General features: G+C 38.4%; 1 protein-coding gene across 1 annotated transcript in view; it reads right to left on the bottom strand.

Moving 5' to 3' along the window:
• Positions 1 to 3,168: 3,168 nt before the first annotated feature.
• The window catches only part of LOC139739043 (organic cation transporter protein-like), a 48,015-nt gene continuing 37,883 nt past the window's right edge, over positions 3,169 to 13,300 (bottom strand). The window contains exons 5-11 of the mRNA XM_071649655.1: positions 12,473 to 12,669; positions 10,585 to 10,866; positions 8,922 to 9,056; positions 7,860 to 7,945; positions 6,811 to 6,931; positions 5,446 to 5,518; positions 3,169 to 4,546 (exon numbers count right to left, since the gene is read on the bottom strand). Coding sequence (XP_071505756.1) covers positions 4,331 to 4,546; positions 5,446 to 5,518; positions 6,811 to 6,931; positions 7,860 to 7,945; positions 8,922 to 9,056; positions 10,585 to 10,866; positions 12,473 to 12,669 — 1,110 coding nt within the window. The 3' untranslated portion in view covers positions 3,169 to 4,330. The remainder of the gene's footprint in view (positions 4,547 to 5,445; positions 5,519 to 6,810; positions 6,932 to 7,859; positions 7,946 to 8,921; positions 9,057 to 10,584; positions 10,867 to 12,472; positions 12,670 to 13,300) is intronic.

The raw sequence follows: 13,300 nt of genomic DNA, 5'->3' as shown, positions 1-13,300 counted from the left end.
TTCTGCTACAGGTTTGCTGGCAAATGGTAAGTACTTATCACTTATTCTTTTGTCTGTTCATGCTGTTTGTCCTTTGTTTTAGACGGCAGTCTTTAGTTTGAAATGTTTTAAAAGGATATAATTATGATAAAATCCAAGGTAAATAGATCAATAAAGGTTCTCACATGCGTGTTGCCTTTATGCTGTAACTTCATAGTATAGGTTTTCCCATTTATTTTCAACTTTTTTTATTCAATTTCACAAATTTTTACTTTAATTTCGTCGCGGAATGTCGGGAGTAAGCCAATTTTACTTTCAAATTCGTCTTTCGTCGTTCATTTTCAAATAAAGTCCATTCAATTTAGTCATTTGGCATACATTTTCGTCATTTACAGTTCAAATTCGTCAGTCTCACTCGCAGCGCTCAAAACAGCAGGATCGATTTCGTCTTTTGTCAAGTCATTTTCGTTAAATTTTCATTCATATTCGTCTCATATCTCTACCCGGTATGATTTTCCAGTCATTCATGATTTTTTTTTTTCTGTAACCGTTCATATTTCACATTCAGGAGTTAACATACACACAAGTACCCCCCACCCCCCCCCCCCCCCCCCCCACACACACAGAACCACATATAAAGACACACACACAAGCAATCCGAGTACACACTGATACAAACATGCGTATACCGTCTCCTAAACGAAAACATTTACAAGCGATTTCTAGGCAAACATGATTTAAGACAGAATTCAAGTGTAGAATTGTCGCCTGTTTAATGTCAAAGAATGGATAGCATAATTATGTTTACTGCTTTCCAGGGTACAAAATTTAAACTTTGCTTTATGCTTTATGATGCGAAAACCTGAACATTACAAGTTAAAAGTTCAAAATGTGACACTGACATGCTGTCCTGGGTTATGACTTTTGACTGTCGTTTATCCTTCAATCATTTTCGTTGGCAGCCTTGTTTTGTGTGTGTGTGTGTGTGTGTGTGTGTGAGTGTGTGTGTGTGTGTGTGTGTGTGTGTGTGTGTGTGTGTGTGTGTGTGTGTGTGTGTGTGTGTGTGTGTGTGTGTGTGTGTGTGTGTACTGTTAAAGCAAATGGTTAGGGAATAATGTGTAACAATACAGTTTACGAGAGAAACTAAAAATATGTCGGCTTAAAGTTGGTTCATCATCAAAATAAAGAATTGACAACATCTGACTAATTTGAATGAAAAATTCATGATATTGTGTGAACAAAGACGAAATTGATCTTCACATTCTGCGATCAGTCAGCGGGAGGGACGAATTTGAATGACAACTGACGATTCTGAATGCTATGTCTTCGAAAATGTTTGACGAAAAACGAATAACAATGCCAATTGACGAAATTGAAGGTGGGATTTGCGTTCCACCTGCTTCTCGGGACGAAATTGAATACATGTAATAAATCTTTGAAATTGAATGACAAAAGTGTGAAAATGGATGGGAAAATCTATATTAATTTTAGTCACTACAACTTCTGTTAAATGCTGTCCACGTGACAATTTATTGCATCATTTCCAATGCTTTGTAGATTCACAGAACTCAGCTGAAATTCAAAATCAAAACAAGCAAACGTAACATGAGAAGGCCTACAGATCAATGCACGTATACTCTTGTTGATATCGTTTCCTAGCTAAATACTGAACAATACTCAACAAAAAGGGCAAGATATCCTCTTGCATACGACAGATATGAAAGAAAAAAAGAAAGGATGAAATGCGCTTACCTTTGACTCATCATCATCATCGTCGTTGCCGTCGTCGTCGTCGTCGTTTGAGGTTCATCCCCCCCCCCCATTCAGTGTGATCCATGATATCTAGTCTCTAGTCGGGTCGATGTGGGCGATTTTTAGATGCCCTTCTGTCTTCTTTGATGTGTTTTTCCCAGCCTATGTGGGGTCTCCTATGTGGGTTTCCCCTAGCAACTGAGAAGTTAATTATTCTCTGAAGCCAGTGAGTCTTTTTTTTCCTACACAAATGGGGTCCGTACCAGTCCATCTCAGCCTGCTCTGCCTCATCGCCTGCCCTGTCCTTACCAGGCTCATTGACTAGGGGACGTCTTCATTTTTCTGTCTATCACATAGTGATGCCCTGCTCACATCCATTATGACCATCTTCATCTCAGCCTTTTCAATACGTTCTACACTTGACGATTTCATTGCTCATTTCTCACTGCCATAGGTCACGCATTGAATATGTCATAAAAATCATGTGTTGATTATTCATAAGGCATTTGATTCGTTAGACAACAACACAACAACACCCATGAAAGGAAATTACTCAACGCCTTAAAAAGAAAGAAGAGGGACAAAGAACGGTTCATATGAATCATTTTAATCCCAGGTGGCTATCTCCTTCCGCCGGTCAGACATCATAATCAATGGTCACAATCGAAAATGAACTGAGATAGAACATTCGTTATGGTCATCCAATTACAACATCACGTACGTAAGATACGATTACCAATAATGTACAGCGTCTATGATGGATTACATGTAGCACCAAATGTACAATTCAAATCATTTCTGTTATTTTCACATTTCTATTATTGTTACATTTTGATCAGTCAATTCATTGTACAATTTCTTCTCTCATTTTCAATAAATGCCTTTTATAATTTACAAATATAGACTCATTATCGCGATTTGCTTCACTCCAAACATTTCATGAGTGGAATTCCATTATACCCAGTATTTATTTTCTTTACATAATTTACAAAAAGAAAAGAAAACCCCCCACAAAACGTTGCAAAATATTCGCTCTTAACACCAAGCAGAGCAGCAGTGAGTAAAATGACTAGCAACTCTACATAGAGGGAGCTTTTCATTTTCCTTTAAGATTCCAAATAAACAGTTACCAAGTTCATAATCTACATCTTCCTATTCTCGCAGTCAACTTCACTTTGAATGCGCCATGGCATGCAGTAAATTCATACTATTACATAACGAATTCATTTTCTCATCCATAATATTGAAATTATTATTTTATAAATCAATTTTTCTAAACAATTGTACGGAAAAGAACGAATAACACTCACAGTGTTACTAAACAAATCGTGTCATTAGCCAGCAGTGGGCGAGCTGAAATATCAGTACGTTTCCACGCATCACGTTATACTGGACTCCTGGCTAGCAATTTCTTGGCTATGTTTGTCTTTAAAAAAAAAATCTATACTTGAAAGATTACAACTGACATTTGAAATACTCAAGCTGCGTGTCAATCTGCGCTGTTAATGCCATTGTGAATAACTCTTCGTCGGCGAAAATTGCAAATCCTTGAAATGAATACGTCTTCGACGCCAACAACGACACAAACCACACAATTGAGGAAAAGAAACTTCTGCACAATCTCATAGCATCAGACATGTTCAATAATAAACTTTAAGCATTTTTTGTTGTTGCTGGTTGGGGTTTTTCAAAACAAACGATCATACATGGATATGTAAATCAAACACAATGTCATCGGTTTTAATGGACCTTTACCCACTGCATCCTATTTGAATTTCAACCTGGAAATCCTACGAATATTGGATTGAAGAAATGAAAATTTTGGAACTTCGACGTGTTTTCAACAAAATAGAAGTGACGATGCAATGAAATCACCACTCTCTTCTTTACTTTGTGCAACAAACAAACACACACACATTCATACCTACAAACACACAAATACATAATAGAATATCTTAGAAAGCATATTTCGGGGGTTTAACTTAGTCACATGACTACAACCGCTTTCACAGTGGAGGGAGTTGAATACATAACTATGACAAATCATATACTAAATCTGATGTACATTTGGAAGAAAAGAGATACATAAAGACGTTAATACAAACTACTGCTCAAAATCTGCAGTAAACACTTCATTGCACGAAATGTTTCTTTCTTTTCTTTTTTTTAAGACTTCATCTACGTTTGTAACTCCATTGCTACAATAAGATGTAATGTATCGGTCAGTCTTCCTGAACCAATTAGTTTATACTATTGCCTAGAGACGATGTGTTTCTCTCTAGATCAGGAGAAAGACGTTTCGATTCCCGTAACTTTTCAGTTTACTGCTAAGAATTTCAAAATAGTATACACTTTCACGGACAATAAGCCAATGAACAAGTAATGAAATAATACAGTTTATGTAAATATGAGATTCAAAACTTTATTTTTTTTCCCCTTGTGGATCGATGCATTTTTATCCCCGAGTAGATCAGTGGAAATGATACAATTTACCTTGGAAAGGTTTTTAATCTCTTTCTTTTCTGTTCGGCTTCACGTAAATGTCCTCTGCATGTGTACACTATTTGATTCAAGTTATCAATTATCTACATGCCAACTTTTACGTGGCGGTCGCCATTTGCTCCCCGCCAGCGCCGGGCGTGTACGCTGGGGGACGCGCCGACTGTGTCGGCTTCGCCTTATGTAATTTGTCGCCCTCTTTCAGCGTTTCGGGGAGAGGTCTGTTGAGAGTTTCGGGCAAAAAGAAAGCCGTGGCTCCTCCCACGAATGACGTCACACCAAAGATGAGGAGTGGGGCGGGGCCGTAGATGTCGCTCTGCGGGAAACAAGCAACGAACATATCAAATATATGAACATTATATTATCTCTCTCTCTCTGTGCGTACTTGGATATGCAGGCAGTATTCATGGACAATGAAACATGGATAAATGAATTTCCAGTATCTTTCAGTGTTGACTTAAAATGAGCTCGAAAGTAGGTACGCTTGCAAGGGCCTGCACACGTACCATTTTTATTAAACCGTTTGGAATAGATTAACAATACACACACACACACACACACACACACACACACACACACACACACACACACACACACACACACACACACACACACACACACACACACACACACACACACACACACACACACACACACACACACACACACAAAAGAACAACATTATATGGTAATCTCCAATGACTCTACAAAATCTCCGTACATATTTACAACATTGTTCATATATTCTTATTAACGTATGTATCTTAATGTTGTGAATGAATTTTCTCAATGATTCTGACCAGCCAGGATCCTTGAGTAGGCCTAGTGTGAGCCAGAGCATCAGAAAGGAAAAACGCTTTGCTTCATTTCATACTTACGTATAGAAAACGTTCGCTTTCTTTTCCTTATCCTTTGCAAGTATACATTGAACGCAAAACCAAACACATTACAAAGACACACATGCATGGACACGCACACACACACACACACACACACACACACACACACGCACATACTTCACAGGAGTATGCATATCTACAGACGGGAAAAAAAGGATGACAATTCTGCTTTTATAAACAAATCAAACTATCCTAGAATTCTTAACCCTTGGTCAGCCAAAACCCAACATGTGGTGACTAAAAATTTGCTTCAAATTTGAGATCTTTGATCTCAAACTCAAAAAGCAGCTACAAGTCAGATAGATTGTCGACTTACCAGATAATTGACAAAAGGAGCCACTATCCCTCCGATGCGAGACCAAAACGAGCAAAGACCAAATCCAACATTTCTGTCAAACAACGGAGAGCAAGAAACAAATATATCCATTTAATTGGTCACTTTCATTGGGTAATCTACCCACTTACGACTACATTGCCACTGCGAGCTGTCCAGGGGCGTGTATATAAAAAGTATATAAAAAATATGTCGATTACCAGCCAATCAGAATCGAGTACACACAAAGTTATGTTTGAACTTTTTACTCATGTTTGATCTCAACTTGTATGCAACAGATCCCAGGTTACTGAAAGATGACGAGTCGAACAGTACTACACACACGCCTTTGCCTTTTTTTTTAATGTAATGATGTTACCAAATTGTAATTTTTGCTTCAAATAATCTTCATGTGTGCAATGATGAGTTGTATAGGTTAATGGGTTGTAGTTGCCTCATCATTGGGGGAAAACCCTTTCTTTTCAATTAAAGTTTGTCTAAAATCCAGTGGAGGAGTTGTCACATGATGGCATCAGCTGCTCATTCTATTTGCGTATCATGTGATTGCGATCAGTATTATCAGCATAAATGATCAGTGGAAACTTTTAAATTTCCCGACTTTCTTATTTTTTGTTTAACTTTTAAAAGGCTTTTATCATCCTGTTAGAATGATTTTCTTTCATTCATTGAAGTCAATTCGAACATTGACACACAATATTTTATGACATAATGTCTTTTTTTAATGAAATGGCTATGACCACATTTTCCTTGAAACGTGTGTGACTTCTAATGAACTTCTATAGTGATATATGTCCGATTTGGCCGAAGCAACTGTACCCAGTCTCTTCGTTTGACGTATAAATAATTCAAAAGAAATTCAAAACATCACTGTACATAATGAGAGTCAGCTTGAGCATAGTGATGGATGCCACTTTACAAATAGCATACAGTCTTTCCCATTCATTCATACATTCATTAGCCAGGACATAACGCAGACAACATCACCACCAATATCAATGACATTAGTAAAATACGTGATTGTTGTTGTTATAGCTGCTGCTGATGTTGCTGTTGTTGTTGGTGTTGTTGCTGCTGTCGTTGGTGGTGGTGGTATTGCTGTTGTTGATGTTAGTGGTGTTAGTGCTGTTGTTATTGGTGGTAGTGTTGTTGTTGTTGTTGTTGTTGTTGGTCGTGTTGTTGTTGTTGGTCGTGGTGTTGGTGGTGATGGTGTTGTTGTTGTTGGTGGTGGTGTTGTTGGTGGTGGTGGTGTTGTTGGTGGTGTTGGTGGTGTTGTTGTTGTTGTTGTTGGTGGTGGTGGTGGTGGTGGTGGAGGTGCTGTTGTCGTTGTCATCGTTGTTGTTGATTTACCTGACAGACGTTGGAAAGATCTCGGTTCCGTAGACAAAGATGGTGCCGAAGCTGCACGTGATACCGAGTTTACCCAGCATGGCAAAGGTCACGATAACGAGATCGATGTTCGTCCCGTCCTCTGTCGAGCCAAAGGTGTGTCAAAAGATGAAATCAAAAAGTTGATTTCTTCTTCTTCTTCTTCTTCTTCTTCTTCTTCTTCGTCTACTTTTCTTCTCCTCCTCCATCTCCTTCTTCTTCTTTCTCTTAGCTTTCTTTCGTCTTTTTTTTTCTTCTGATTCTTTTTTCCTTCTTGCCCATTCTTCTTTTTTTAATGACCACGAGTTGTACATCACACAATCAATATATAATAACATGAACAATAACGCTATGTCCTATAAACAGAACGAAAAAACAGACAAATTTACATACTGCGAAAGAAAGCATGGAAAAATGCCAATTAGGGCATACTTTACGGCGATGTTTTTGGTACCTCAAATTCGAATATTTTAAGACTAAAAACGCATTTTTAATAATCTGTTATATTGCTCAAGATGTTTTAAACTGAAAATCAATATAAACATCAAAAGCGTTTTATAGATCTTGCAACATTTCACAGACTTTTCCGGACAAAATTCATACATTGTTTTACATGATACATTTGTTATCAAGTACGTGCTAGTTATTAGAGGCAGCTCTGCGAAACTATAGGCATATGTCTCTTTTCTTTATCAAAGTCGAGAAAACACAGTGTATGTTCAAATTTTGATCAGTTTCATTCGATACAATGAAATTCGGGTAATACAGAAGCTCGAAAGTTAGATTTTCAGTATTTGGTCACGCGCTTTCTCACAAAAATGATTGGCAAATTCACGCCAAAGTGCCAGTCTTTCAATGTCTTTTATGAAAATTCCAATCAACTACTGTAATTCGACTGGATGATTCTACACAGTATCTATTGGAACTAGGAACTCTCTTTAACCACATTAATTTTAGGTTAAAACTCAAGACGCCCTCATTGACCAAATGGGTGTTGTTCGCATCCCATATGACTGATCTGAACTGAATACCTGCTTCGGATGGGAGATAAGCCGTGATGATGCAAGCTACAGCGGCTATGATGTTTGCAACAATCAGGGTTGATCTTCGTCCCCATCTGGAATACAATGGTATCCAAGCAACAAGAGCGATACTAAGGTTTTATGGACACCGCGTTAATTAAAGCGCGGCAGAAATAATGTAATCTTGACAATGCCAGCCAGGTTACAGTGAGATCTGTGCATTTAGTCAATGGTTGCCATACGGTAAAATAGTAATATATGGTTTGAAATAAAAAAATAAGTGTTACGAAAACTATGGATTTTAATGGAGAAACTTTTGTTTTGTCAGTAAAAGACGCCAAATCCTAATTCTCCGCCTGGAATGTATTACATTGCTGAATGACATCGGATTTTAATTTTAAAAAGTCCTCGTCAGGAAATAAAAAAAAAATAAAAGAGGAAACATTTTTGAACTAGGGCAATTGGTAAGGAAAAAGAAATAACCCGACCTTAAAAACAGACAACTTTTGGTAAAAGAATTAACGTCGACGTAACTCTTGTCTAAGAAATATATACATTGTGTTGATTCGATGTAAATGAATGAATGGATAGACGGTTATAAAAAGGTAAATAGATAAAAAAGAAAAGAAAAAAGATGTATGAAAGTGTACAATGCAAAACCACATGAGCTGTTTGGAGGCACCAATACCATGCGTCGACACAATGCTGATTGCTGGGTTGCGCTTAATATCATTGAGACATGTGCCATTTTTTTTTTTTGCTCTGTTCGGGGGTTGTGCATGAACTTAAAGCCTAATAGCTGCACTCCTGCATTCAATACGTTATTGTTTCTAAGATCAACAAAGATATTCTATCGGCTATTTCGATTACTAGTAACTTGTTCCAGTCTACTAAGGAATTCAAAGATCTCTTGCTATCAGGTTATTGAACACAAAAACACAATTATTATACATGTCTATAATGTGTGTGTGTATGTGTGTGTGTTTGTGTGTGTGTGTGTGTGTGTGTGTGCGTATGCGTGTGCGTGTGTGTGTGTGTGTACACTTCCTAAATAGAAATTAATATGGTTACCTGGCAAGAGTAAAGGTAATGATGGCGTACGCAGGAATCTCGACGAGCCCAAGGAGAAAGAAGTTGAGGTATTTATCACCAGCGAGGCTGCTGCTGTAGAGCGACAGGCCGTAGTACACCAGACTGCACATCAACCTTTAGTGAATTAAAAGCACGCCCAGATAACCAAGTTTATATTCTGGTTGTTGTTAGGTATGACATTTGTTATCATCTGTGTGTGTTTCTTATTTTATTTCAAGCCATAAACATTGAAGAGATATTAAATGTTCAATAAACACTTTATCTTCTGCGATTAACCCAGTTCAGCGGATGTTGAGTTTGCAGCCTTTTTATCTTAAAAAAATCATTCTAAATTCATGGATTTTGCTTTATCCCAGAATATTCTTGTCTTTTCTTTTACCTAAGTTGTATGCATGCTTCAAATCTTCATCTCCACACTCAGTTTATGCTGGGACCTACGCTTAAGTTGGGTGCACGTCACGAGACCGACACCCACGAGTCATACAGCCCATGAGTTATACAGCTCACGAGTCATACAGCCCATTACTTCGATACTAAGCCAACAAGTCCCACGAGATCGACACATTCAGCCGCGCGTGTTGTATCTGTCGAACTCGTGGGCTGTTTTTACCTAGTGTCGAGCTCATGGGCTTTATTTGCCTAGTGTCGAACTCATGGGCTGTATGACTCGTGGGTGTCGGTCTAGTGGGATGACCCCTTTTAAGCTTGCTTCTAAATTGGTTCCATCATTTTTCTCCACCATTTTCGACGAGACTTGAAATGTTCATAGATCATTAATCCCCATGTTCTAAACGTTTGTAATATTCTATTGCGCATCCAAGCTGGAAATCACGCATCATTCTATTTTGTAATATTCGATGTATTATTCATTCAGAAATATGATAATAAATTGATATGAAGAGAAATATCCACAATTAAATTTTCATACAAAATAATGTATGTGGAATATGTATGTTAATACATGTCAGTGTAAGATTCAGTGTCATTCTATAGACGAAAATGTCAAAACTTGAAAGTTTTCTTTTACTATGAGCAAAGGACAACAAGACCCGAAGACCTTGCTTCAGATGATTTTACTGCATTTTTACTATGAACACAGAGTCCCATATTTATTTTGCATCTAAAATCCCTGAAACTTAAGAATCACAACATTGTTACATTCTGTAAAAATTGATATCAATGCTCTATTTCTAGTTCGGTAATTCTGGGTGCATTACACCATTTGATTTCAGTCAATGCAAGAATTAAATCCATTTCTACTTTCAATTTAAAGCGACAAATCTTGAAAAAAAATAAAAGACAAATCTCAGAAAACAGCTGTATTAATTTTTGTTCTTTCATTTTCTTTTTTTTGGGGGGGGGGGGTGTTGGAAAGAAAAACAGTGTTCCACAGTGTGAGAAACAACAGTGTGAACACAATGCGAACACATCGTGAACACTGTGAAATCTCTTCACACTGTTAAAACAAAGCATTACTAAGTGAACACTCTGTGAAACCGCACCACAATGTGAAATCATCCGCGCACTGTTAAATTCGAGCGTTTTCACACTGTGAACACACTGTGGGACACTGTGTTCTTTCCAGAATGGGGAACTTGGCTCATCAGGAGGATATTTCACATTGAATAGTGACCATAATTACCACTGGTAGAACATGTTAATGGCGTTGAGTAGGAGTCGCCGTTTCGAGAAGATGCTAAGGAATGTGGGACTGGGCGTGGCCGGAGACTTCTGGCTCATCATGATCTCACTGATGACTTTCTCCGAGTCACCGTTCTCCATGATGTCACACTGTAGCTCCCTAGGCCGGACCGAGAAGGGCGGCACGGGAACCTTATTAAATTTGGCTATCTTCTCCACAACCTTCTTGGCGTCCCCGTGGCGGCCTCGAGACACCAGCCATCTTACCGACTCCACAATTAGCCTGGGAATATGATATAGTGATAATAGTTTTTGTATCAGAACATCTTATCTACACATTCTTGCACCAATGAACACATATCTACATTATTTGTATTCACTTGATAAACTGCAATGATTGACAGTTGGTAGTCCTTTAACGATAATGATGATAGTATAATTTTTGGTCATCAGAGTCAATTATTATTTCATCGTTATCACTACACAAACTATGAGTGTTATAACCATTATGATTAGATAACAATAAAATTGAGTGTTATTAAAGGCTCTTCAGTGAACATCATCAGTTTTTTTTTTTGTATTTAATTCGGAACCATTGCCAAGATAGACATCAAGATACGACAAGATAGACAAGCCATTTTGCTCACCATTGATTACTACTAACTGAAGAGCAAATACAGCAGGATAGATATGAGCAAGCACAAAACACAATACAAAGACACGGAAATAAGGATTTCTTTCTCGTAGTTACGCTCTGGAAAGTAAGCATACGAAGGTGAGCGTTATAGATATGCAACTTGGGTTGATTGTCCTTGAGACAAAGAAACGTGACATCAGATCATAGACATCATCAGACAGTCATCTCTGCCTCCGCCGAGACATCCGGGGTGGAACTGTTATACAGGCGGCTGACGTGCTGTACGTGCAGCGCCTTGAGGCGACACGTGCAAAAACTCTCGTGAGAGAAACCTGCACTTTTCCGTTCAAACTGGTTCAACAGAGGCATCTTACCCTGTTATAGGACGACAATCCTGCGGGTAGACAGACCATTCAAGGTTATTAGAGTGCGATGTTGGCGAAGAGAACTCTTTTTATTCTAAATATTTTTCATGACTATCTCTATTTTATAGTTGTTGTGAATAGCACTATCATAATTTTGATATTATAATCATTAATAATGTCACTCACTATCGATGATACTGACGTAAGAACGACTGGGCTGATGTTCACAGCTCTGCAAACATTGTCATCCCATTGAATTCGAATTTTAAAATGATGTACTTAAGGCTCTTCATTCCATTACTGACTCCACAAAGCCGTTGGCACTGTTTCTGATGACTTGGTGTGAAAACGTCTCGGCTGGTGTGGTTGCCATGGTTGCCCTGAAAGTTTTACGAATATCGTTAAACTCTTCCAGGATGACAAGGTAGCCCACGTCATGATTGGTCGATAACTCTCCGACACATTTCCCGTGACCAATGTCGTGGGGCAAGGCTGCACCTTACCGCCCATAGTCGCTCTCCACTTGGCGGCAGTGTTTAGCGGTAACCAAAAATGACTAACCATTTGAAGGTATAATGATCGCGTACTGCGAAAACGGCAACTTATTCAACTTGAGCCGACTATCTGCCAAAACTGTAGTTGATGACGTATGTGTGCAGGAGCTGTTGTATGTTGATTACATCGACGATGCATTCCTTGTTGCCCAAACAATGAATATAAATCAAGATAGGGACACAAGGGAGGAACTTAAATCTATCTGTTCTCCTGTTAGGAAAAAACTAAAAATAACCTTTAATAATGGCTTTTCAATAAACAGTGAAATGAGATTAATCTTTGTCTCCTCTCATTCTCCGGCGGAAGGCTGTAGGAATTTTCTCCCGTCTTACCAGATGTAGATGACACCAACGAAGCACGGCACGGAGATAGCGATCTGCATCCACCTCCAATCTTTGAGGAGCCAGGCGATAGGACCAAGGAGCGTCACGCCCAGTCCCCACGAGATGTTGTTGATGCAGCCCGCCAGTGTCCTCTTGTCGGCAGCAAACATCTCCATCACAAGCACGTACTCAACGATGTTGATGCCCTGTTGCCATGGCGACAATAATCATAAAACTCCAATAATTGATGAACCCACTTATTATCGGTACGAAAATAAAAAGAAACTAAGAAACTGACTAATGTTACAAAATCCGATTCTAACAGTTAGAAAAGAACTACAAATAACCCTTATAACAATACTAAACTCATGCTTTAAGAAAACATCCATTATACATTTCATTTTGTACTTGATGCTCATTGTATCACAGTTAACATTTTCTTATTTGTTTTTGCCAATAGTCGTTGCTTCATGATTCAAATTCATGCGTTTGTACACGTATCTATCTGGTTATATCATATAGTGTTACAAACGATAGATGAAGATAAAGCCCTCCTCGCCCTCCAGAATTCATGAAGATCTTAAATTGAATTGAATTGAAATGAACTGAAAATGAAAATGTATCCTTCATGACAGAAGTATCATGAACAAGCGATAAACGATTCCCCTGACAGTTGCAGCGTATATTGTTGGAATAAACGTAACTCTTTTCCTTTGCTTTTCTCCCCTGCTTCAGCCAGCCATTTTGGCCTTGGTGTTTTCACTCTGTTTTCAAGAGGTTGCTGTCGCCATTTTACTCGGCATACACACTCATTATCATCACAACAAAAGAGCTACG

The sequence above is a fragment of the Diadema antillarum genome, unplaced genomic scaffold, assembly GCF_040938485.1.
Source record: "Diadema antillarum isolate AM-2024a unplaced genomic scaffold, OU_Dant_1.0 seq00000781_RagTag, whole genome shotgun sequence".
NCBI lineage: Eukaryota > Metazoa > Echinodermata > Echinoidea > Diadematoida > Diadematidae > Diadema > Diadema antillarum.
This window is presented reverse-complemented; position numbering and strand designations above follow the sequence as displayed.